This window comes from Cryptomeria japonica, chromosome 4 (assembly GCF_030272615.1).
Source record: "Cryptomeria japonica chromosome 4, Sugi_1.0, whole genome shotgun sequence".
In the NCBI taxonomy this organism is placed as follows: domain Eukaryota; kingdom Viridiplantae; phylum Streptophyta; class Pinopsida; order Cupressales; family Cupressaceae; genus Cryptomeria; species Cryptomeria japonica.
This window is the reverse complement of record NC_081408.1, coordinates 58,696,292-58,722,230: the sequence shown is the minus strand read 5'-3', so window position 1 is coordinate 58,722,230 and position 25,939 is coordinate 58,696,292. Positions and strand designations below refer to the sequence as shown.

Genomic DNA, 25,939 nt, shown 5'->3' with positions numbered 1-25,939 from the left:
CTATATGTTTTTCACCTACTTGGCTAGCTTAACATTGTGACTTAAACAAGTGTTGGGCAAAAATTATATATGCATGTTAGACCATTTGGCTAGCATTTTACAAAACCCAATGCACTAACACATTGGGCTAAAGGCTAATAACCTAATGCATGAGAGGAATAAAATATCATGTATTAAACTTATACATTATACATATACTACTTCGACCTTATGGAATTCTAGACTAGTTTGAGAGCTTATAATTACTACCAATCTTGAATAGAATTCTAGTACACTTTCAAGGAGTTTCATAACATCTTCTTTCATAATCATTGATCCAAACATCGTCAATTAATTTTTAATAATTTTTTTAATTGGTTTATGAGGTCTTATATACTTTGTGATTCTTGTATGTTTAATATAAATATATAATATCATTTTAACATCTTTAGATTAATATAATTTATCTCAAGCTTCTTTTGCTATTTTTGGATCATTGTAAAATTATTATAATCAAACTCAAAAGTATACAAAATTATGTCTTATCTTATTTTATCTCTCAATTACTCATTAAATTTGGATCTTAAGAATCTTTACTTTGAATTCCTTCTAGCTTAAACAAATCAATTTTCAAAAAAATCATCTCCATTTTGAACCTCCAATGATTAAATCTTACACTATCAAAATAATTCTAAAATAATTAATAAATAAAAAATAGTTCTGATATAAAATAATTTTTTTTTGTTTATTTTCTTTAATCAAACATATTTAGGATATATATACAAGTTGACTAATTTTATACATGCAACATATACTTATTTTCATAATATTCAAAGCAACATATTAGAACTAGCTTATGAAGTCTACACGAATGTAATGCGAGTCCAGGAAATTCTATAATTTTTAACAATAAGACTTGCTGACATTTCTTGGGCTAGGAATAGCTCTCAGTGGTACAGTTCTTTGTAGAGTTATTCCAAATGTCTCAGACATATCAATACCTGCCTCATTGCCCATAGGAATGGACCAAGTGAAAGCTTGCAGCAATGATCCCACCACCAAATGAATAAGTCTGTGTGCCAGTGGAAGCCCAAGGCATATCCTTCTTCCTGCTCCAAATGGTAACAATTCAAAGTCCTGTCCTTTGTAATCAATGTTGGATTCCAAAAACCTATCTGGATTAAAATTTAAGGGATCTTTCCACACGCTAGGGTCTCTCCCAATGGCCCATGCATTCACAAGCACATGGGTATTCTCTGGAATAAAAAACCCACTAATCTCACAAGACATATCTGCTCTTCTGATGATCAATGGGGCTAGAGGGTGTAATCGAAACACTTCTTTCACTACTGCTCGGAGATATGGAAGATTTGCTATGTCTGCCTCCTCCATTCTTCTCTTCACACCCACAACATCATCCAGCTCTTCTTGGGATTTTTTCATTAGTGCTGGTTTTCTCAGAAGTTCTGTCATTGTCCATTCAATTGTTGCTGAAGTTGTGTCGATCCCTGCAATGAACACGTCCTGACAAAACTCTGTTATTAGTAGTGGCAACCGTGTGAATGATGAATTCGACTTGAGTTTTATAAAGCACTGTGCCATACAAAACTGAAGTGATGGTCATGAGTAGGCTAAGCTATAATACAATGCTCCAACTACTGATGGAGATCACATTAAGACAACTATTATGTAGGAAAATAGTACAAAGAAAAAAACTAATCTAATGGCACCATGAAGGGGGCCTATAAGGTTTTCTTAGAGGAGCTGCTGTCCTCAGTGTATAATGAAATAAGATCTAACAAACTGTCAATATGTTTACCTCTGCTTATCAATAAAAAAAGGTTGGATGTATCAATGTTGGTGCTCTGGGATTCCCCTTTAAATTATAGAAAAATATATTTGAAAAGAAACCAACCATTGTTATACTGTTATATGGAAACAAATCCCTGATTGCTTAGCCCAAATTTGATTTTCTAGTCATTTCTATGTTGACGAAGATGAAGATGCTTTGGAGACTGGTATGTAAAAGTTTTCTAGCCAGATCGGTGTTAAAAGAAGAGGACGATGCTTGGAGGACTAGTATCTTTAATTTTCAAATGTATAAATTTATTAAATTTTTATAATGTTGTTTTGTTTTTGGATTTGAATGTGTAAGTTTTATGAGCATCAATGTTTTGGATCACACTGGATGATCTTTCATTTGGATGTCAGAGAGCTAAAAGAGGTGGATAACAGAATGTGATACGAAAGTTGATGTTCCTTTAGCTCTCTAACATCATGATAATAGATCATGAAATGTGATTGAAAATGTTAATACTCAAAAATCTTATACAATCAAATCTAAAAACAAAACAGTATTAATTATCCATCATTTTTATTTGTAACTAAATAAATTTTCTTTAAAAATGTACACACGCGTATCAAGCTTTTACTATGAGTGTATTTATCATATATGTACATGTGAAGAAATCATAACTATGTGGTTTAAGATTTTCCTTTATGTCAATTTTTTCTGAGGAATATGGCTTACCATCAGCAGTGCCTTGATGTTCTCCAGAGTAAGTTGTGTGCCATCTTCTCTCAAGTCCAACATTACATCCAGAAAATCCTTCACTTCATTATACATGTTATCAAAGCGTTGGGCCAAACTGTTAGCTTTACTATTCAATCCCTGAGGGCTTTTCGTACCATGCTCTTAAACTCTGCAGCTTGTGCAGAGCCTGTCTCAAACAATTGTTTACCACAAATCAAGCTGCAGAGCCTGTCTCAAACAATTGTTTACCACAAATCATCTTACCTATAACGGTAAGAGAAATAAAAAACGCTCTTTCCCCAATCTTCACACTACTCCCCTGTTTACAATCCTCCAAGATGGAATCACTACTCCTAAAGACTTCGTCTCTTCTCAAATGCTGCAGAGCATCCAGCATTTTGGCACTAAAAAACTATGCTGCAGATCTTTCTAAGCAAACGCTATTTGAAAGGAAATCAGGTAGTAGAATACAGCTTCCTACACTAACCAACCTATACAGGAGAGTGAATGAATTTTTTTTTTTTCTAAATTCTTTAAAAATTTCAGATTCAGATGTGCATCTAATTAAAACATAAGTAGATATTCAAAAATAGAATAAACTCACAATACAGCATATACGTGGGAAAATTCTTTTGGAAAAAAACCCATAGTCCAAAAGCTAGACTCAATTATATTATCAGCAACAACCAACAAGTACAATAGAATGCCTAGAGCCAATGCTCTTCAGAAATAAATACAGTAGCAAAGAGAATTCTAGAGAATATCCAGCACATAAAAGCTTCTTAGAAGATATCCAATCCATCATACAAAATACATTGAGAAGCTACATATTTGTAGAGCTCAACACAAGTAGAAAGTGCCCATGGTTTTCAAAACCAACTTCACCGTTCAAAAGGTAAGTGGTATGAAAAATAACAAATTGCTAATCCCATGACATGTTGCATATAACAACTTGCAGAGGTCATTACAATAGAGGAAGGATACCAGAAAAGAAAAGGTATGCTTTTCCTTCTTACCTAAACTTGTAGAGGTTATAACAATAGAGGAGGGGGAAAGGATTCCCATGGAGATCCAATAAATTTTGGATGAATTCATAGAGATTTTAGTGAAATACTTACTTGACAGATTACCACCAATGAGAAGCATAAGTCATTGTATGGACTTGATACCAGATGCAAGCCTACCAAATAAGGAACCATACAAAATGACACCCATGAAGAATGAAGTGGTAAATTGGAAACTACAAGAGTTATAGATAAGGAGTTAATTAGAGAGATTTCTAGTTCATGCATTGTGCCTATTGTACCAGCACTAAAGAAAAATGGAGAATGGAGAATATGCACTAATTTAAGAGACATAAACAAGATAATTATTAATTACATGCATTGATATTACCTTGAATGGATGACTTGATGCATTGTTTGAGTGTAGAAAAGTTATTTGCTAAGATTGACTTGAAGAGCGATTACCATGAAATCAAGATTAGAGAAGGTGATGAATGGAAGACAACATTCAAGACCAAGGATGGATTATATGAATGGTCAGTGACGGCATTTGGGTTGACAAATGCACCCAACACTTTCATGCTCGAGAGATGAATGAATTATTGAAGCCTTGAAAAATTTGTCATTATTTATTTGGATGATATATTAATTTTTAGTTAAAAAAAGAGGAACATGTGATGCACATAAGGGTAGCATTGCAAAGGCTGAGAGAGGAAAAATCAATAGGAAACTTGAAGAAGTGCGGTTTCCTGAAGAAACAACAAGTGTACCTAGGTTTTGAATTATTTGGGGAAGGGTTAAAAATGGGCCTACAGAAGGTTAAGTTAATAATAAATTAGCCTTCACCTAAGAGCATGTTTGAGGCCAAAATTTTTCCTAGTCTAGTGAGCTTCTATAGGAAAGCAATGTGAAATTTTAGTGGGATATGCGCACGTATAATAGAGAAAATAAAGAGCGACAATGAAGATTTTCAATGGATAGCTACAATAAAGAAGATATTTTAATTTTTGAACAAAAAGGTTACATAATAGCTAATGTTGGCGTTGATAGATTTTGACAAATTATTTCAAGTTGCTAAAATGCCAATGGATGTGCAATAGGAGAAGTTTTACCTCAAGAAGGAATACCCATTACTTACCCCAGTGATAAGTTGAATGAAGTAGAGAGAAAGTACTTAGTCCATTACCAAGAATTCCATTATATAGTATAGGCCTCGAAGAAGACGATACACTATTTGTTGCCTAAGGAATTTGTATTATATGCAGACCACCATGCATTTAAATTCATCAACAACCAATGTAAGTTGAACCAAAAACATATAAAAGGGGTGGAATTCTTATAGAATTATTCTTTCTCTTGAAGCATAGAAATGGTTAGTCAAACAAGGTAGCAAATGCACTTTGCGAACAAGTTAAGAATCAATGTTGTTGGCATTGATGCAATAAGGAGTTATGTTGGACACAATATGCCACTAAGAGGGGGGTGAATAAGTGGTATCCAAACTTTACCCTTCTAATCCCAAGTGAGAATACCGGTTAGCAAAACAAACACTAAGCAATCTTACCAGTAAGCTAAAACAAAGCAACACAATGCAATCACACAAAAGGGGCACACCACATAACACCAGTATGTACAAGGAAAACCCAAGATGGAAAAACCTCAGTGAGCAATGCTGCTAGAGTCTACTGCTCCAATCCAGCCTCACAATGAAATCTGTTACCAAGTTTAGGGCCCAACCCAGGGAGCTACAACCCCTAATTTAGGGCACCAACCCAAGGAGCACCAACCCCTAATTTAGGACACCAAACCAAGGAGCTACAACCCCTAATTTAGGGCACCAACCCAAGGAGCACCAACTCCTGATTTAGGAGCACCAACCCCTGCACCGAGCTACAACTCAGTGATCAAAATGATAGCATCAAATACAATTTTAATTATACTATTACAAGTGAATCTTGTAACCATTGCATATAGTTCACTCTGCCGGTGACACACCTTCTCTTCTACACCGGTTCACCTCTATCTACTGTTGCTTTATAGGTTTACACTCTTCTAGTTACCTTGCTCTGCATCTGCTTCGCCGGATCTCTCCTTCACTATGCTACACTTTACCACCCTCAGCTGTCTTCCTGTCTGTACAATTACCTACCAGTTATCTTCTCTGATGCAATCTAGCTACTTTACCAGTTGCTCAAACCATATCGGTTGAACCTCCGTTAAACCCTATCACCGGTTTAACCTTTACTCACTCAGTCACTGTTATCTTCTACTATTTTCACTCTAACTGATCTAACTCTCTCATTCAATAGCTATATTCTCTCCCATCCAATGGCTCTTAACAATATCTTTGGCTTGCATATTTATAGCCCAATCTTCTCGCAAAAAGGCCACATTCAAACTTGATGCCTTAGGGTTTTCTTCACTGATCACGAGTCACATCGAATCCAAATAAAATATGATCGGATCAGAACTCTGAGATGACTGCCTACACATATTCGCCATTTTCGTGCCTTCCAAAACATGCTTTCTATGTTTGACATTCTGCATTCAATTTGTCGGTTCATCCATTGGTCAAACATCATAAATGACTTAGTTGTTTCCTTCGCCAACCCGACCTACACAGTCAATCTGTCCTGGATCTCTACTGTCTATTTGATCTCGAGCCGCAAACCTCTATCGTGAATCCTCGAGCTTTGTAGTCACCATTAATGTTAGACCAACTGCCAATTACCTTACCGACCTCACTTCACCGACCTGTGCATGTTCCATCTGCCAATTCATGTATGTTTGCCACTTCATCTCCACATGGCATCACTATTGGTATCCACCTCTTCTCACTGAGTCATTTTATGATTAGTCACTAACCACACACGTAAGTGATATACAACTACCGACACAAATCACCTTGCCGGTTAACCTTCTTGCCAATGACTTCTTGGTATTGCCCATGTAGTACCTTTGCCTGGTCATCCAAACATGCTGATTCACCGCATGCATCATGTTCATCATCAGTTGATAAGGGCCTTTTGCTTTTGCACTTCTTTGCATACCGGTAACCACCTAGATGACTCCATGTCATCATTCTCCAACATAATTCATTGAGACAACACCTTTTTCAATCTGCATCCTGGTAACTCCATGTGTGTTACTGCAGAGCCTCAAGCAACATTTAATTGAGTCACATCTTCACTGGTTTTTCAGAGTGACAAACTCATCAACTCAACTCTCCTTCCTTTATGCTGGTAGCACAACATGTCTACACTTTCTGATCCAATGCATATCTTTGATTTCATGCACCTATGGCATCTTAGTGATTCACCAGTAGATCCGATGTAAACCACCACACACTTACCATCTGCTACCGGCATTGCACAAGTGTGATCACCTTGTGTGAGCATATACATCTCCTACACAGAACCTAGTAGACATCCCCTTTGTTTATCTCACTATCTTGCAGTAGTCCAAACTCCAACCTATGATATCATCTTCTTTCAATGGGAGTCCTGCTGAATGACTTCACCCTTTATGCTGGTATACCCTTCTTCAATGGCTATCCTTTTGCTAACATGCCAGGCACATGCTTTCCGGTTGGCAAGTGTACATCACCTCCAGCTTTGATGTGATCTTTAGTAACATTCCACCTCTTCATCACAAACAACAACTCAAGCATCTCGCTCATCTTGCTTGTACACTAGTCATAAGCTTGTCAATTGGCAACTACTCACTGTCAACACAACTCTTACAAGTTGACATCCTTTCCTTACCGATGTTAGACTGTACCGATAATCTGTCCATTTCATCCACACAAGTCAAACACTAGCTTGTGTACCGGTGACTCCAGTGGTCATTCCTCTGAATGACATACTCTTCTTTACCAGTGACCCGCAACACTAGTTGACATCAATGGCTGCATGTCAACAATACTCCCACACTAGTTGTCCTACTCTACTAGTAACATGCTATACCGGTTGACATCAACGACAATACAATGCCAACAAGTTGTATATTGATGATCTCAATTTTAAGGTACCATGGATAGATAGTAAAATTCTAGTGGAGAAGGATGGGACTTCATGGTTGGAGTATTTTAGTCAATATGGCTTGTTGTTCAAAGGAAATTTTTTTATGTATTCCCAGTAGTTACATGAGAGAGAACCTTATAAGAGAAAAGCATAGAGGAGGTTTGAGCATGCATTTTGGAATGGATAAGATGCTGGCACAAATGAAAGATAAGTATTTTTAGTTTAAAATGAGTGCAAATGTGAAGAGGTTGGTGCAAGGTTGCATAGTTTGCCAATGTACCAAAGAAGTAGACAAAGTATAGGGTTGTATCAACCATTTCCTATACTAGAGAGACCATGGGAGCACACAAGTATGGATTTTATTTTGGGACTTCCATGTACACAAAGAGACAACATTTGATTCAATTTTTATGTTATGGATAGATTTTGGAATATGGTTCATTTCATACCATGCCAAAATCTAATAATGATAAATCCCACATATCTACATTACTTTTCAAAGAGGTAGTTAGGTTGAATGGATTTCCTAAGAGAATTACCTAAGACAAGGACACCAAGTATGCTGGCCATTTTCGACATACTTTATGAAATAATATGGACACTGAAGATTCAACTCGGCCTATCATTTCTAGAACAATGGGTAGACAGAAGTAGTGAACAAAAGTTTTGGAAACATAGAATAAGTTAAAATGAGAGAAAATAGGCCAATGCATAAGTTTTGAGAAACTTTTCTCCAATGCCTATGAAATTGAGCTTCCAACAAGGATAGACATATCTCCCATTTTTAATGTTTTCTATCTATACAAGTTTTATGAAGAGGAAACAAGTTTATAAGAGTATTTGCACTCAAATTTGCAAGATGCACAAGGGTGGATACATCAGTTGCTTGAGAAGAATATTGAACAAGTAGAGAAGGTGATTGATTCCTATTTAATTGAGAGAAGTAGGGTGAAAGACTATATGGAATACCTAAGTAGCTGGAAGAATATGATGTAGATGAAGCTTCTTGGCATAATGTTGCAGAGCTAACCAAGAATGAAATTTCAATTCTAGAATTACCAAAATATTCATGGGTTTCCAACTCATAAAATATTTTTCTTACCCAATGTGTCTAATAAAGTAGCATCCGCCATCTAGATCCACGAAAATCCTACATCAACAAAAATTATTTTCTTACTTGCAAGAGCTAGTAAGCAATTTTTGGAGAATTTGTAATTGGTTCGTGGTCAAGCGATGAAATCTCCTTGAAAAAGGGCCAAATGGGTGTCTATATTTCAAATCTGGTGAAGATATGAGAAAAATTGAGTAAGTTACAAAATCACAAAACTTTCCTCATGTTCTAGATGCCTTGATATTCCCACTAGATCCATGCACTAGCAGAAATTTCTTACGCATTAAGATATATACTATTTTGCCTTGAATTTATGCCAATATCCTTAACTACCTAATTTCTCAACATAACTTGTGTTGATAAAATCATTCTATGGTTTATGGTATATCTTAAACCCTCCCAAAATTTTGTCAACACCCTGAAGGTCCTTATTTTTCCACCAAAATGTCAAAAGGTGTTAAAATATGATAAAATGCCATCGAAAAATTGTTATTACAACTTGAAGATTAGATTATAGGGCCAATAAGTGTTTGACACATCATCCTTCATGTCGGAACATGGAGTGGTCACCTCTTCTACATCTTGTGTCTATAAATATGTTGAACACACCACATGACTGAGAGGTGGGTGAACTAGTTTGAACCTTCAAATACTTAAATATGGATCTTTAAACTTTAAATCAAAAGTATGTAATCTTAACAATAATAGATTATGAAAGTATGAAGCACAACAAACACACGAACACCCAATTTATGTGGAAAACCCAATCAAGGAAAAACCACGATAAGAATCAAACTCACAATTTATAAATAATCTATTGCAATGTTGCCTCCAAAACACCCTGCTCCTGAGATGACTTGTAGAACTAAGGCACACAACCTTAGGGCAAGATACAAGTGACTTGCAAGACTAAAACTCACTATTTCAATGCAAGATACATAAAGTTGGTAAGAGACTCACTGTCTTCCAGTAGAGAAACAAATACATAAATTGGAATGAACAAGATCTCCTAATCATGAAATTGATCTTTAACCACTGTGTCAAGTGATCAATATCATAACAAACTCGGAACTCTGTCATGTTGAGAATATCATCATCAAAGCCCTTCATAACAGTCTTTCACACATCTCCAATACCATATCTATTTGTATGTTATTCATACCTTTAAAAAATTAATTCACACCCATTCCACACACTCTCTAATACATCCACACTCCTTTATATACAATATTAATCATCAAAACTCTTTACTAGGCCGACCACAAATAGAATACACATTATTACATAAATTTAGCCACCTGGACATAAAATATCAAATGCAATCCACTCCAGGAGATAGGGAGGACCCAAAAAAATTACAATACAACATTTCCAAATGATTCCAATGAACTACACACACTAGCTCATCCCTGAAAGTCGACATCAAATGAAACATGTAGATGAATAATGAAGCATGCCAACTAGTTGGCCTAAAAGAATTCTCTAATGCATGAAAATTAATGCAGATCTACACACACCAGATTGAGACCCAAAACATTAGACATACATCCTCTAAAGAATAATTGGACCAAAAGAATATGATCCAAGTAGGATACAATGTCATAGTCAGCCGAAAACTAGACTAGCTATCAACACAAAACACAAAGAATCATAACTTCACATGCCAGTCAAACCATCATTTGAAAAATAAATTGGAACAGTGCACAATCCATATGAACATGTCCTCCAAACTGTAACACTTGAATTTACCAATCTGGAAACCATTAGACTTTTTTCGGACCTATTATGACAAACAACCTTACTATCAAAAACATTAGTAATTAGCTTAGCCAACTGAGCCATAGAGCATCTACAAACTTGATAGTGCAATATAAATAGAGCATAAACATTGTATTCAAAAGCATAACACATTGTCTTCATAAACCAAAGGAATGCAAGATATTCTTCCAGTGAGACATTAAAAACTCTTTCCTACATAAATACTATTTCCTGCATATTGAAACTTCCACTGTACCAATTTTTTGGAAATACCACAAAATATTCACCTTATTACAAGGCACAACAACTTAAGTTTTCAACATTCTTCCCCTTTGTCATTGATGACAACACGTGTATCACCAATAGCAAAAATTGAAATCAACCTATATATCTCTCCCCCTTTTACATCAAGGACAAAGAGCATGATATTGAATTTTCTCCCACTTTGACATCAAGGACAACAAACATAAATTTGAATAGTTCTACCTATAATTGAAACTCTTTCCCCTAATGAGTACAACATATTTGAAATGTAGCAAGAGACAATAATACCCCCCTTGATAGGGATATCAGAAAAATATCATCTATCTTCTCCCTTGAGAGCAGAAGCAACACCGATCCAAAAAATAAAAGCAGAGCAAAACAGCTCCCCCTAGACAAATACAACTTCCCTTTTTGTAATTAGAACTTTTTAATCATTATCTTTAGTCATGCATGTAATAGTAGAGTTATCTTTCGAAACCGCATCAACATAACAACTTCTAGAAGCCCAAATATCAATAAATTCTTCATCTATATGTATGATCCATCCTTTGTATACTTCTAGATCCTCACTGGTTATGAGGTAGACACCAAAATCTCTGTCATGCTGAAAAACATTTTCAACACCAATTTGGAAGGGGGGGCATCTTAAGATCTTCATTTCGCTCTCCCCCTCACATAGTACATACTATCTAATCACTGGAAGAAGAGTTAGAACCACCAGAGGGTGTAGACCTATCCTCAAATTTCTCTTCCACCTTTACATCTGATTCATCTTCTCCTTTTCTATATTGATATCAATTTTATTTTACTAGACCATTCTTCCCATTTCTTCCTCTACAAAATTTGGCAATGTGTCCAAGTCTATTACAGTTGTAACATACTAGACTTTGCTAATAGGCACTTCTATTTTTTTTGACATTTCTATCTCTTCTGATGCTTCCACTTCTTTTGATAACTCTTTTGCACTTAATAGCTTTATGACCCAAATTGTTACAAGTATAAAAAACATCCATTGAAAGCCTAAACATTTATACTATTTGACTTCCTCATCATTCCACTTCTACACTTATTATCTTTATGACCAAATTTGGTAAAAATGTAACACTGACCATTAAATAGTTGAGATCTAATTTGATGTCTGAATTCACTGGCTCTATGTCCAAGCATATTGCATGAAACAAAGTTACCATTGAAAGTTGATGAGTACTTGATTTGAGTATGAGACCTCTTGAACATTTATTTGTTCTGATTTTGTGGAGAAATATTTTGACTAGGAATTCTTACTTCATTCATGACCTTTTCTCTACCAGCTTTATTTTGTTTGAACTCCTAGTTTTCTTCTTACAGATTCTTGTCAGTAGGGTTAGGCATTGGTTTTGCTTCCCTGCTTTCCTTTATTCGATTAAGTTCTTCTTTTACCATCTTTTCCCAACTTTTATAGATTCTAAGATATTCATCTTTATTATAGTATTAGGAGTAGCCACAATCATAGCTACATCCTCAGTTTGATTGCAGACTTGTGCCAGTAAACATTTACTTTTCTTATTGTCCTTTGCATAGCAAACATTTCCATTAGTTCTTACACCTTCTGCAACCAATCTTCTAGAGCTCCCCTTTCTAATTTCACATCTAGTCCCATGAAATATGTCCTTATACCCTTTTCTACACCTTTGAATCACACTTAATAGGTTATGTCTTAGACCTTTAACATAATAAACATCATCAGTTTTATTCTTATCATTAATAGAGATGCTTCCTTTTTCACAAATCAGTGCAACTTCCTCTCTTGCAAACTTGGTTGATCCACCATTATATTTCTCAAGGTTAATAAAATTGTCTCTATCACTAGTCATATGATTTGAACATTCAAAGTCATTAATCCATGCCTTTGGTTCCACTTTAGCATGTCGAGAAGATTTGTCTTTTGAATTTCTAGACCTCCCATCATTCTTTTCTTCTAAAGCCAGGAACAAGTATTCTTCATTCGAGTCCTCTTCCTTTTCAAATGAGCAGGCCTTTGTTGAACAAAAAATCCTCTTTTTCTTGTTTCTATAATCTCTTTTGATATCTCTATTAATCTCTTGATATTTTTCCTTTCCTTTGTTATCATCATTAGGTCTTCCACAATAATCTTCCTTATACATACATCTAGAATCATTATGTCCTATTCTTTCCCAATTGAAACATTTTAGGGGTAACTTACCTTTGTATTTTCCAATTCCTTTCAATATTCTTACAAAGTTTTCTTCAATCTCATCCAAGTCTTCATTCTCTATTGGTTCTTCTTTAGAATTATTTGTGGCTTTGAACGCTACTTCCTTTCCTTCTTAATTCCATCTAATTTTGCAATCTCAAAGGAATCAAGTGACCCAAGGAGATGATTCATAGTGTATTTATTCATGTCACGAATTTCCTCAATGTCATACTTCTTGTAATCTTGTAATCTTGGCTTTCCTCAAGTCTTCTTATCTCCTTAATACATTCCTCAACTTGTCCCAAATTTCTTTAGTTGACTTAACACTTGTAATTTTGTTGAACACTGCATCATTCAAGCAAGTAACAATTGAAATAGTAGATTTTGCATTACTCTAATATGCTTGATTTCATCCAAAGTTGTAGGACCATTATGTGGAGCAGTATAACCTTTCTTAATGCTTTCCAAAATCTCAGCTAGCAAAGTAGCCAAATGATACTCCATCCTTTCTCTCCAATAAGAATAATTTGTTTCATCAAACTTTAGAGTCTTGAATGTATAGTCATGTGCCATTCTGGATCTTCCTCAAGCAGTTAAGCTTCAAAAGAGGAAACTTGCTTTGATAGCAATTGTTGAACACACCACAATAATGAGACTGGGGGTGAATCAGTTTGGACCTTCAATACTTAAATACTAATCTTCAAACTTTAAATCATGTAAGCATGTTGAATATCTGCGCAATTGAGAGGGGGGGTGAATCAATTGACAACTTAATAATTTTTTCAATGCTTTCACACAATTGGAATAACTGATAGAATTAATTAAAGTAGATACAACATGAAAACATATACACACAACACATCATAGAATGAACACCAGATATGATGTGGAAAACCCAAGAAGGGAAAAACCACAGAGAATATTAGTTCTCAATATAAAACACCGGTTAAGGTTAATTTTACAAAGGGTGGCTCACTGCCAAAATGCTCACTACCCAGAAAAAGGCTTACTGTTGAAGAAAGAAAGAAAGACAGAAAGAAAGATAATCCACCACTATAATACACACTGCAAAAAAGGACTGCTTCAAGTCCCTCAACAACAACACACTTCACACATTATCAATAATCCAATCCTTCCTTTTTGTTGGTTAACAAATTTATCACCTAACACTATATTCTCATGCCCACAAAGGTGACAAATGTAACCACTGTTGAACCAGTCTAAAAAAATTATCTACTAACTGATTCTCTACTTATTTTATAAGGTGGCAACTACCTTCATATAATATTCAATGAATAAAGAATTAACCACAATGCTTTTAACCCAAAAGCAAGGAAAGAGCTTTTAACTAGAAAGATTTGCAAAGGCATGCACAAATACAAGACACTATTTTTAGATTTTCTAGATTTTGAATCAACCAGATTACCACAAAATATCATTCACAGATAATATTCTTGTAACAACAGAAAATTTAAACTATTCTCCATCTCAAATATAAATTTATCCATTGATAACAATTCAAAAGAATAGAAGGAATCCACACACCATAATTAAAAGATTACATATATATGAAAGCCACCAATAGTTTTTCTATATTCAAAATAGTAAAACAAAATTATGCTTAAAGAAGTTTACTCTCTTAAGAGTAAAACAAAGTTTGCCCAAAAGATCCTGAAATGAAACTAAGTGATCCAACTATTTAAAACATTAAAGTAACGGTTTCTTGAAGACAACCGTTATTTAAAATAGGTCTTTAGGCATCCCAACCAATAATTATGAAAAGTAATAAAATAGTAAAATTATAAAACTACCACCACCTACTTTTCTCCTGGTTCGTTATCACCAATGATCTCCACCTCCTGTCCATCACGTGCTGCTTCCTGGGGCTTGAGTCTTTGCCTGTACTCATGATACCTATTCATAATTGGCTCCATGTTTGGGTCCTCTGGCATTGTTGTGATGTGCAATCTCATTCTCCATTTTGAAATTAACCCATCGGTAGTGGCTATGTTCTTGTGCATTTCATCAATCTCGGACTAAAAGGCAGTGGTATGCATTTGCAGGTGACACAATCCTTTAAAGGATTCCAAGGAGATGTTTTGAGGATCTCTGACGTTCTTCTGATAATTATCTTTGAATTGGCCCATCATTTCACCGAGTTCTTGTACATTTTCCTCAAAGTTGTCCATGAGGTCAACATCCAGAGCACTGAGGTTATCCTTTATTTTCAGCAGACCATTCAAGTAGGGTTTTAAAACATTATGAATATCATTGATATAATCACAATAGATCTTCTCTTTCCAATCCAAAGCTTCATGCTAGGTAGGGTAAAATTCCTTAGGATGTTCTACTAATTCTTCAATCTTTAGCGTGGCATGGTTCAATGACATGAGCTCTGTGACCTCCTTTGAAAGCACAAATATGTTTCCATGCTCTTTCCTGATATGTTGTAGCTCGACTAATAACTCCTTTCTTTTATTCCAAATGTTCATATATAACATTTTGAATTTAGCGATGTAACTAATACCAACCCCATACATTTCATCTATCCACTCAGTGAAAACTTTAGCATACCCCAGATTACCTTTGACCTTTCTCATATTATCTAGATCAATTAACTGTACATGCAAACTTGAAGCCTCCCCAGTAGTAGGATTTATGATAGATGAAATGAAATACTTCAATGATTGCACTTGGGATTGCAGCTCTAGGTTATTTTTCTTCTATTCTTGGGCCCTTTTGATCAATGCATGGATTGAAAAGTTAGGATGATAGACATCCCCTTCTAAAGTAGAAGGTCCCATATCCACATGGTTGATCTTATAATAATTTTATGTTATGTCACTTGCATTCATGTCCCTAATAGGTTTAGCAATTTCTAGGAGCTGATGACCATATACAAAGTCAGAAATGATCTGAGACATTCACTTAGCCTTTTTAGGCTTGTGAGAACCTTGTAGCAGTAGCACGACTATATCTATTTCATTGGAAAGAGGGGTGGACATTTTTCTTTTCTTTTCTGCCTCTATTTTCAGCCATGCTAGAGAGGTTGTTTCAAGTCTTGATCCTTTATTAATAGTAATAGGAGTATTTTGCATAGGAGAGGAGAGGATTTCAAGCAAATCAGAAAAATAATGATCATCAATTATTTGTTGGTAAATACCTACAGAATCAATGAGAGGTGATTTCCCTTTGGGTGGCAAAATCCTGCCATCCCGCTCAAAGGTCAATTTTAGTTTGGCAATGGTTTCTTCAGGTCTCTCTCCATCACCACTTGAATGAGAGCTTCGGTTTAGTAACCTACCTACAGAATTATCTATTGATGCTGGAACAAGGGAAGAGGAAACTTCTCCTTGCTCTCTACGAGATGATGAATTTTGGCTTTGTGAGGAGCCAAACTATTTCTTCCACTTACCATTTAACTAGTTGGATGTCTTTTTTAACACTAGAGAAGTATGAACCATTAGTTCCGAGACTTGTTCTTTAGACCAATAAATTTCTATGGGGGCCACATCAGAAAAAATATGATACTCTCCAGGTGAATAATGACCTCATCTTCAACCACATCATCAGGAAAATAAAAGGAAACACCAAGAGTGTAGATTTGTTGTAGAGAGAGCCTCATGAAACTTCTCTTAAACACTTCGGCATCGTTTAGACAATCCTCCTAGAAATATTCGATCTCAGGCCGATGCATGTAACCTTTGGCTCCATACAAATAACGCTTCACATATCCCTTACTGTCAAAACTACTTCTAGATGGCAGAGATATAAAATGAAATTTCTCCAGAATCATTCCCACGGCCTTAGCATTCCCATGGCCTTAGCATTGCTATTTGTTTTGTAAGAGAAATAATTTGTGGATGATGGGAAGGAGTATCCTTTCTTTCCCATATTCAGGTATTTAATATTTACAACAATCATTTGGCGGCAAATTTCTAGAAACATAATATAATCAGACAGGAACCGAGGCAATTTTAGTGGGGCCTTCATAAAACCCCAATTCTAAGGTATGTGAACTTGTCAAATTGGGTGTAGAAACTCCCAAATTTTGTCACAAAGGCATCAGACTCATGGGAAATCCATAGGCCAGGGTTTCCTTCTAATTTCCTGACCATACCCATTGAGAACACATCATTGACACCGGAAAAAACTTGCATGCCCTTTCACATGGTAAGTTGGAGGAATTTATAGTACATGGGTGTGAATGCAGGGAGAGGATGATGCAATCCCAGACCCGACCAAGTAGACTCTTGACTAGCTAGGACAAAAATCAGATATGAACACATATGAAAAACTAGGGACTAACGAAAATTCTACAATTGTTCATTCAAGTGATAGCTAATAATAGAGGCTCAATCAATAAAACTCCCAGGAGCACAAATTAACAGAATGAAATGATACATCCAAAACTCAAAAGAATCAGTGCAAGCATTTCTTGCAACACAATGCAAGAGGGCTATAATTTTTGCAACTTCATCCTTAAAGTGCATCCTTTTTAATTTGGTGGGAAATTGAAACTTACCTCCCTTTTTGGACTTTAACCAAGTCCTGGCAATGCAGTTCATACACTGGTCCCCATGCATTCGGAAATACTCTTCGCCATCTAGAACATACAATTTTTTGGAGGTTTCTCTCTCAAGAAGGCACAAAGTGTGGGAGATGCTTTCAGAATTAGTCCGTGCAACAACCCTACCACCTTTTGCTTGGATTTCTTATGTTTATGGGTTGTATCTTTCAGAGCATGGAACAATTAAATTTACACAGGGAACAATTAAATTTACACAAGGAACATCAAATAGAAAACCAGCTACAAAAGCCAAGCCACACTGAAAAATTCTCTCCCGCAACAGAGTTCTCTCGCTTCCTTTAAGCTCTTGAAAAAAATTTCTAAGTTCAATTGCTCTATTTTTCGTGTCTTGCACACCTGCCCAATGATTTTGTATTACACTCTGCACAGACACAAGCTAGATAATGCACCTTGTGAAAACTCAAAAATGAAGGCTAGTTCAAAAATCATCCGCCACCCCATCTGTGTACTCAAGTGATGTGACATGCCTTAAATATTGTATTTACTTCGCCTTTTTAAACGATCCTTTAATTTGGCTTATTCCTCTGACAAGGCAAACAAAATTAGTCCGTCTAAAAAATTAACATAAAGGTGGTGCCCCAAAATCTAGGTGAAACTTGACAAGTCACTCAATCGAGGAAAATATGAACTTAAGAACCTACAGTCGAGACTTACAAACTTTTCACAACCTGCGCTAGAGTGACTGAAGCACAAGACAATGCGAGATTGGGTGATCGAAAACTTTCAAAACTTTCTAACGTCACGACAAGTTTAAAAAAGGGACACAATGTGTGACATGACTTCAGAAACTCATAAAGCCCGCAACCGGAAGCTTGAAACATGAAGTGAAAGGGAACACTTAGGAGAATTGGATGGTGACTCCAAATTTAAAAAGGAGGCAACATATTGGCTCTGAATGGGGACAAGGACTATTTAGGATATAGAGGATCCAAAAAAACTTGGCATAAGCCTTATTCATTGGGCAATAGAGTTGAAAGAAAATAAGACACAACAGACTAAATTAGGGGAAAACAAAACTATGTACAAAAGGTGACAAAATTGCTTCAATTAAATATTTTCAGGTCTTTCCCATTATAGGAAAGAGGTAATGGAGTACAATCAGGATAGGCCAACAGAAAAGAATTATTTCCAAGGACTTGCTTGATCAAAAAAGGTCCTTTCCATAATGAATCAAACTTCTTATGTGCACCCTTCGGATCTCTCCTCTTGTCCCAAAGAAGTACCATATCTCCAATTGTAAAATTTCTCTGCCTGGCCCTTTTGTCAAATATCTCCTTGACCATTTGTTGATGTTGGGAAGTTTTATCTATCACCACATCCCTTTGTTCTTCCAGTTTATTCAAGTACATGATCCTCTTCTCCACCGTAGATTAAAATTGCTCATCTTCAATAGATTTTTGCAAATTGAGTGTGGAGAGCTCTAATGGCAAGGGCAAAGCACTCTCTACTCCGTAAACTAACTGAAAAGGAGACATGCCAATAGCTCTTTTATGCGTAACCCTTTCGGCCTATAGAGAATCATATAGCTTTTTATGCCATTCCTTTTGGTTCTCATCCACTAATTTCTTAATGATGGAGAAAAGATTCTTGTTGTTAGACTCAGCTTGTCCATTCCTGTGAGGCTAGTAATATGAGGAGTGTGCCAAACTTATGCCATTCTCATAGCAAAACAAGATAATTTTAGTTGATGAAAAATAACTGGAATTGTCAGCAACTAGTTTCTTAGGTACTCCAAATCTCACCAAGATGTTCTCTTTCAGAAAATTGCACACCACCTTAGAAGAAGTATGCTTCTCAAAGATGACTTCTACCCATTTGGTAAAATAATCAGTGGCTATTAAAATATGAGTATGTCTAGCATAGGAATGTGGATTTATTGGGCCTATAAAATCGACGCCCCATTGCTGAAAAGGTTCATCAATCACAACAGGTCTCAGGGGTAATGCAACTAGATAAGGTCTACTAGTAAACATTGCACACTTTTCACACTTGGCTACCCATTCATATGTATCTTTGAACATACCTAGTCAATAAATTTTTTGACAAAGAATATTGAAAGATGTCACAGAAACAGAGAAGTGACCTCCACATGCCTCACTATGAAAGAATTCCAACAACTTCTTCTATTGTTCTTTGTCTACACATCTCAGGATAGTGTCATCAACTCCTCTTTTGTACAAATCTCCTTCCCAAAGAACATACCTTCTAGCCTCGAGTTTCAAATTCCTTTTCTCCTTTGGGGACAGATGAGGAGGACAATCTCTATACATCAAGAAGTATGATACATTTGAGAACCATTCATCCATTGTGATAGTAAACAACACCAAAGGGAGGCTTTCTTCTTCATAGGGCTTATTTTCTGAAATTAACTTAGCTAAACCTTTTCCTCTAACCAAATTAGTGGGTTTGATATCCACATCGTATTCCTACACTTTGGCTATCTAGGAGGCCCTCTTGTTACACCCAATCTCCTACTGAGTAAGGATACTTTTCACAATTGTCTTCGATACAAAAACAATAGCATGAGTGTGTAAAACATAGAACCTGAAACTCTTAAGAGTCTTAACCACAACATGAGCATGCTTCTCAAGAGGAGAATAATTCAACTCATAATTCTTCAGAGGAATGCTCATAAAATATATTGGGGCTTCAATACCCTATTCATTCTTTTGTAACAATATAGCCAACAAGGTATTTTATAAGGCAAAAGAATATATAATGAAATCTTTAGTGAAATCAGGGTATATTAGCATGGGTGCATTTGCAATTGCCACCTTTATATCTTCAAAAGACTATTTTACCTCAAGAATCCACTTGAAGAGAGGATGGTTTTTCATCATCTTGTTACGGGTTTAGTCAACTCAGCAAAATCGGGAACAAATCTCCTTAAGAAATTCACTTGACCAAAGAAAGACTTGATACCATCTTTGTTTGTTGGTAAGCTCAACTATATAATTTCCTTCACTCTTTCAGGGTCAATCTTGATTCCTTTCCTTGAGACAATATGACCTAAGAGTTTACCTTCAGTCACAATGAAGATAGACTTCTTGGGGTTCAAAGAAATACCTTCCTCCTTGCACCACTGCAAAACTATCTCCAAATCATGCAGATGATTGGCTCTCTTTTTAGAGAAGACTGTTAGATCATCCAGGTAGATTACAATAATTTTTTTTTTCAAATATCCAAATGAAAAATCCATAGCCCTCTAGAAGGTGGCACCAACATTGATAAGACTAAATGGTATTCTATGATAAGCAAACAGTGCAATAGGGGTAGTGAAAGAGGTCTTATGTTGATCTTCAGGGGCTACTTCAACCTGGTTATAACCCAAGAAACCATCAAGCATGGACATCATTTCCAAACCTGTGATTGTATAGAATATGGTTAATGACAAGCAAGGGGTAATTATTTTTCAAGGAAGTCTGATTTAGATTTCTGAAATCGACACATGTTCTTATTTCCCCATTCTTTTTTCTAACAGGAACAATATTGGCAACCCATGTCGAATGATGAATAGGGTAGATGATCTTTGCGTTCCACATTTTCTCAATTTCAATAAAGATGGCATCAACAATCTTGGGGTTGTAACTATGTTGTTTCTACCTAAAAGGTGTGACACCAGGCTTCAAAGGAATTCTATGCTGAAAGATGCCATTTTTGAACTTTTTCAAGTCAACATAACTGCAGACAAAGACATCTTGATAACATAGAAACGAAGTAATAAGTTTTTCCCTTTCCTTAAGGGAGAAACATTTACCAATACAAACAAGCTTTGCATTCTCCTAAGTCCCAATGTTGACCTGATCATATTTAGTGGAGATTGAAATAGACTTGTTCTTCTACTTTAGATATTGATCATGCCTATTGAAAAGATCCTCAAGAGAGACCAATCCTTTAGGTATTTTATTCCCTTTCAACTGCACCACCTCTGCTTCTTTTCCTTCAGAATCAATAGCCTCACCTTCCAACACTTCGTTTCTCTCATTAGTACTTCCTTCAAAATAACAATGAGCAAAGGATTTAGAATTCTCAAGAAATTCAATTATCTATCAGTCATCGTTGAACACCTGCCACTGACCAACATTGTCAGGGACACTTGGTTTGTACATCAACTCCACTTGAAAGGTCTTGTCTATAAAATCAAGGTGAGGCAAGAGTAAAGAGGTCAAAACAACCAATGAATTAACTCTTGTATTCTAATTTCTTAGAAATGATTCAATTGAGAAGGCATCAAAGGTTTCAATGCAATCCAAAACCCTGTTTCTATAATGCTTCAGACAATTATTTTTCATAGTATAAACCTTTCTAACCTATTTGACGATCAACTCAACATCACCTACAACCTTCAATTGTTTTATTCCCTTTTCCTTAGCCAACCCTAAGCCAAGCAGCAAGGCAAGTCATATTCTATAGTGTTATTAGTATTAGCAAATTCTAGTTTGAAGGCATAAGGAAACATGTAACCATCTGGTGAGACTAAGACTACGCATGATCCCAATCTAGCATTAGCACAACTTCAATCAAACTGAATTGTACGTAACTCATCTTTTAGATTAGGGGTGATATGATCTGAACTATCACAAGGATTTAAGGAACAAATATAGATGCTAGGCCTGATCTCTATAAATAAGATATCAGCTCTAGGGTCTCCAAATTTCAATATAGTAAACTTGGATTTAGGTTTAGGGTTAAGACAAATATTATTCCCTTCAAGTGGAATCAAAGTATGGGACCAATCCATTTAAATTTCTCCCTCAAAATCCTTACAAAATCTCCTACTGAGAAGCATCCCATTGCTGGTAAGTATATCGACCACTAGTATTGTCAATTTTAATCTCTTTTTGGGAAAGGCTACAAGGGCTACATGAGAATATTTGATTTGACCTATGATTGGGACTGCAAAACCATCCATAGAGTAACATCTCCCTTGGGAAGAGGTTTAGTAAATAAACCTAAAGCTTGGGTGACCTGAGCAGGCATTACATTTTTGGAAGCACCAGAGTCAATACTATAATTACTTAACCTAAAGCCAATAATAAACAAAGAAACATAGAAAGGCTCTAGCCTAGCAGAGGGATCGTGCAGACAAGGAGGGTCATTTCTAGAATTGGAACAAACTTTTTCTTCCACACTGACTTCATTATCATAGGATAACATTACATTAAGATGATAGGGTCCCCTCTTTGACATATTTGACTAATGCAACTTGGGAGATTTGGATCTTAGTATTTTTACAAGACTCAATAATATCAAAGGGAATATAGTTTAATACAACAGGGGTTGAAGTAGAATGAGTTATCTCATCCTGAGATTCTTTGGGAATTTCCTGGTCTACTTTCTTCTGTTTAGTCAAGAGAAACTTTGGAGTGGGGGAATTACTTTGTTCTCCCTTTGCATGCTGTGACCTAGTGAATAGAACACAATTAGGATCATTCACCTCTACCAATACATCTTCCTTATCATCATTACCAAGTAGGTACTCAAAGACATTTACACCAGCATCCTTGGAGGAGTTGAGCTCCTCTATGTAAGGCTTTGTGGCATGCTCACTTGTGGAAAGCAACTACGTGTATCTTATCATTTCTGGGAAATAACTTCCATCCATCATGGTCAGATATCAAGTGAAAAATACAATGATTATTTACATTTGAAGATGAAGAAGAAGAGGAGGGACCTTCAATTTCCAACCTTTGACTTAGACCAACTATAGAGAGAATCTTATTTTGAGCTCCCTGATAATTATAATCCCTTCTAGGATCATCTTGATAAGAGGTTGAAAAACCTTTAGGCATCTGCCTCTTCAAGGTAATAATATCATTAGCTAATCTCTGAATCACAAGATCAGTGGAATTTACCGGCAAGGGCTTTCTATTCTGTAGCTCTTTCTACCATTTCCCTGCTATAATCAGATCATCTTCAATTGCTATGGCCAAAGTTTGAGCAACCTCTATATTATTAGCACCCTCTCTCTTAATAGTGAAACTTATATCAGGTGGTAAGGTGTTGATAAACATTTCGTTAATCAAGTGCTCACCAGGCCTCATGTTGGTGGTGATTCTATTAAATAGTTTATTGAACCTCGCCACAAAGTCTGTGATGGTCTCATGCACTTCCTTCTACATAGAACCCAATTGAGCATCCAAAACTGAATTATCTTTAGTTGTCTTAAATCTAGTTTCAAACTTGGCCCTCAATGTATTCCAATCATTTATACAACCATTAGGTAAAGAATAGAACCATTCTACAGCAGGACCAGTCAAGGATTCTACAAATAGACTCATTGCAACATCTTTGTGTTGCAATGCCAAGATAGAAGACACATCAAAGAAAGCCTTTAAGTGATCCTCAGGAGAAACTTTACCATCTCCATTGAACTTAAGGATAATTTTCCTAGAGCCTTTGGGTAAATCATGAAGTTGGGACCTAGCCCCAAATGTGATAGGACCTATTGCTACACCCCATGGGATAGGTTGAGCCATGCCTTGAATATTATGAGTTGGGAAATAGACTTGAAGAGGTAATATGGTACCTTGCAATACAAGGATTTGGCGGAGGGTATGCCAACTGGAAGGTTTAATTCTATTAGGCTTAGGAGGAGAAGGAGGTCTACTAACAACTTATCCTTTCGTAAAGGTGGGAAAACCAAAAAGTTGATGAACTCTAAGAATTCAAAATCTTTATCAACAATCCCCTTTTTCATATCAGCCCTAGTGTATCTTTTTGAAGCCAAAACTTCACTAAACAACAAGGCTTAGAGTCACCAAATTCTACTTAAGTGGATGATTTAATTATTTCTTAGGACTGGTAAAAGGTGGACCTCTTCGGCTAGAATTATTACTCCTTCTTGAGAAATGTCCAAATATACAATGTTTTCTCCAAACTCTTCTTCTTTTTTCAAAACAACATTAACCTTGTGAAACTAACGATCAGTTCTATTCTTTTCCCAAGCAATATGTCAAAGAGTTATAACTATGTCCTCTTGATTATGGACCAAGCAATCTACATTAGGTTGCAACACAGGGGCAACTTGTCTTGATAAGCCCATGGATGACTATTACATAAAACTTCATAATACTGGTTTCTATATATCCCCAGTAGAGTCACCAAAAATTTGTTGGGTAACAGATTTAACACCTAACTCTATATTCTCATGCCCACAAAGGTGACAAATGTAACCACAATTGAACAAGTCTAAAGAAACTATCTAATGACTGATTCTCTGATTATTTTATAAGGTAGCAGCTACCTTCATATAATATTCAATAAATAAAGAATTAACCACAATGCTTTTAACCTAAAAGCAAGTAAGGAAAGAGCTTTTAACCAGAAATCTTTGCAAAGGCATGCATAAATACAAGGCACTATTTTTAGATTTTCTAGATTTTGAATCAACCAGATTACCACAAAATATCATTCATAGATAATATTCTTGTAGCAACATAAAATTTAAACCATTCACAATCTCAAATATAAATTCATCCACTGATAACCATTCAAAAGAACAAAAGGCATCCACACACCATAATTCAAATATTACGTACATCTGAAAGCCACAACAATTTTTCTATATTCAAAATAGTAAAATAGAAATACGCTTAAAGAAGTTTATGCTCTTAAGAGTAAAATGAAGTTTTACCAAAAGATCCTAAAATGAAACTAAGTCCAACTATTTAAAACATTAAAGTAATGGTTTCTTGAGGATGACTGTTATTTAAAATAAGTCTTTAGGCATCCTAGCCAATAATTAAGTTTAAAGTGGAAAATTGAACCCTAGCGACTCCCCACCTAGGAGAGAGAAAGGAAGTCACTAGGATGATTTTCACTTGCAGGAACTTTACATTCAAAAGAGGGGCTTGGATACACTAGATCCAAATCCAAGGGAGGCAAGGATGTGAATTCCAAGTGGATTGCAAGGGTTGAAGTGTGTTTTGCCCTCTTTTGTAAATAGGAAAGTTGGCTTGTTGACTGTGTGGAACAAAGAGAGAGAATGAGTGAAATGAGGAGCTACCAGTTCGGGATCATGCTGTAACTTTGGATTCATGTTAATTAGATTGATAAGAATCTTCCCTGCAAATTTGGAGAAAATTCATCCGGACCATGGCGAGAGTGTACATGGTCATTCAACAAATCCATGAAACAAAAAAGCTTTCTCCATCTTTGCAAATGAAGCCCAAACCTGTAATTACAGTTGCAAACCTACAACATACACACAAAAAAGAAGGGAAGAAGAGTTGTGGATAGGGGTTTGCCTCAATCAAACCCCGGTTGAGGAATCAACCTTGAAAGAAAGTAATTGCAAATACTTGAATGTAAACAATGGAAATGTATACATTGTAGATCTGCAATTTGTTAATGATGATTGCTTTGCTTCTTGAATGGAATCACAAGTGTTGCATGAAATGACATGTAACATGAAAAAACCCTAACACACACATACTTCCGAATGAATGTTGTAATATTGCTCCAATGGATGAATGAAGACT

General features: G+C 35.8%; 1 protein-coding gene across 1 annotated transcript in view; it reads right to left on the bottom strand.

Moving 5' to 3' along the window:
- Positions 1-755: 755 nt before the first annotated feature.
- Positions 756-25,939, bottom strand: part of LOC131038993 (geraniol 8-hydroxylase) — a 47,514-nt gene continuing 22,330 nt past the window's right edge. The window contains exons 2-4 of the mRNA XM_059219564.1: positions 16,140-16,150; positions 2,510-2,592; positions 756-1,503 (exon numbers count right to left, since the gene is read on the bottom strand). Coding sequence (XP_059075547.1) covers positions 883-1,503; positions 2,510-2,592; positions 16,140-16,150 — 715 coding nt within the window. The 3' untranslated portion in view covers positions 756-882. The remainder of the gene's footprint in view (positions 1,504-2,509; positions 2,593-16,139; positions 16,151-25,939) is intronic.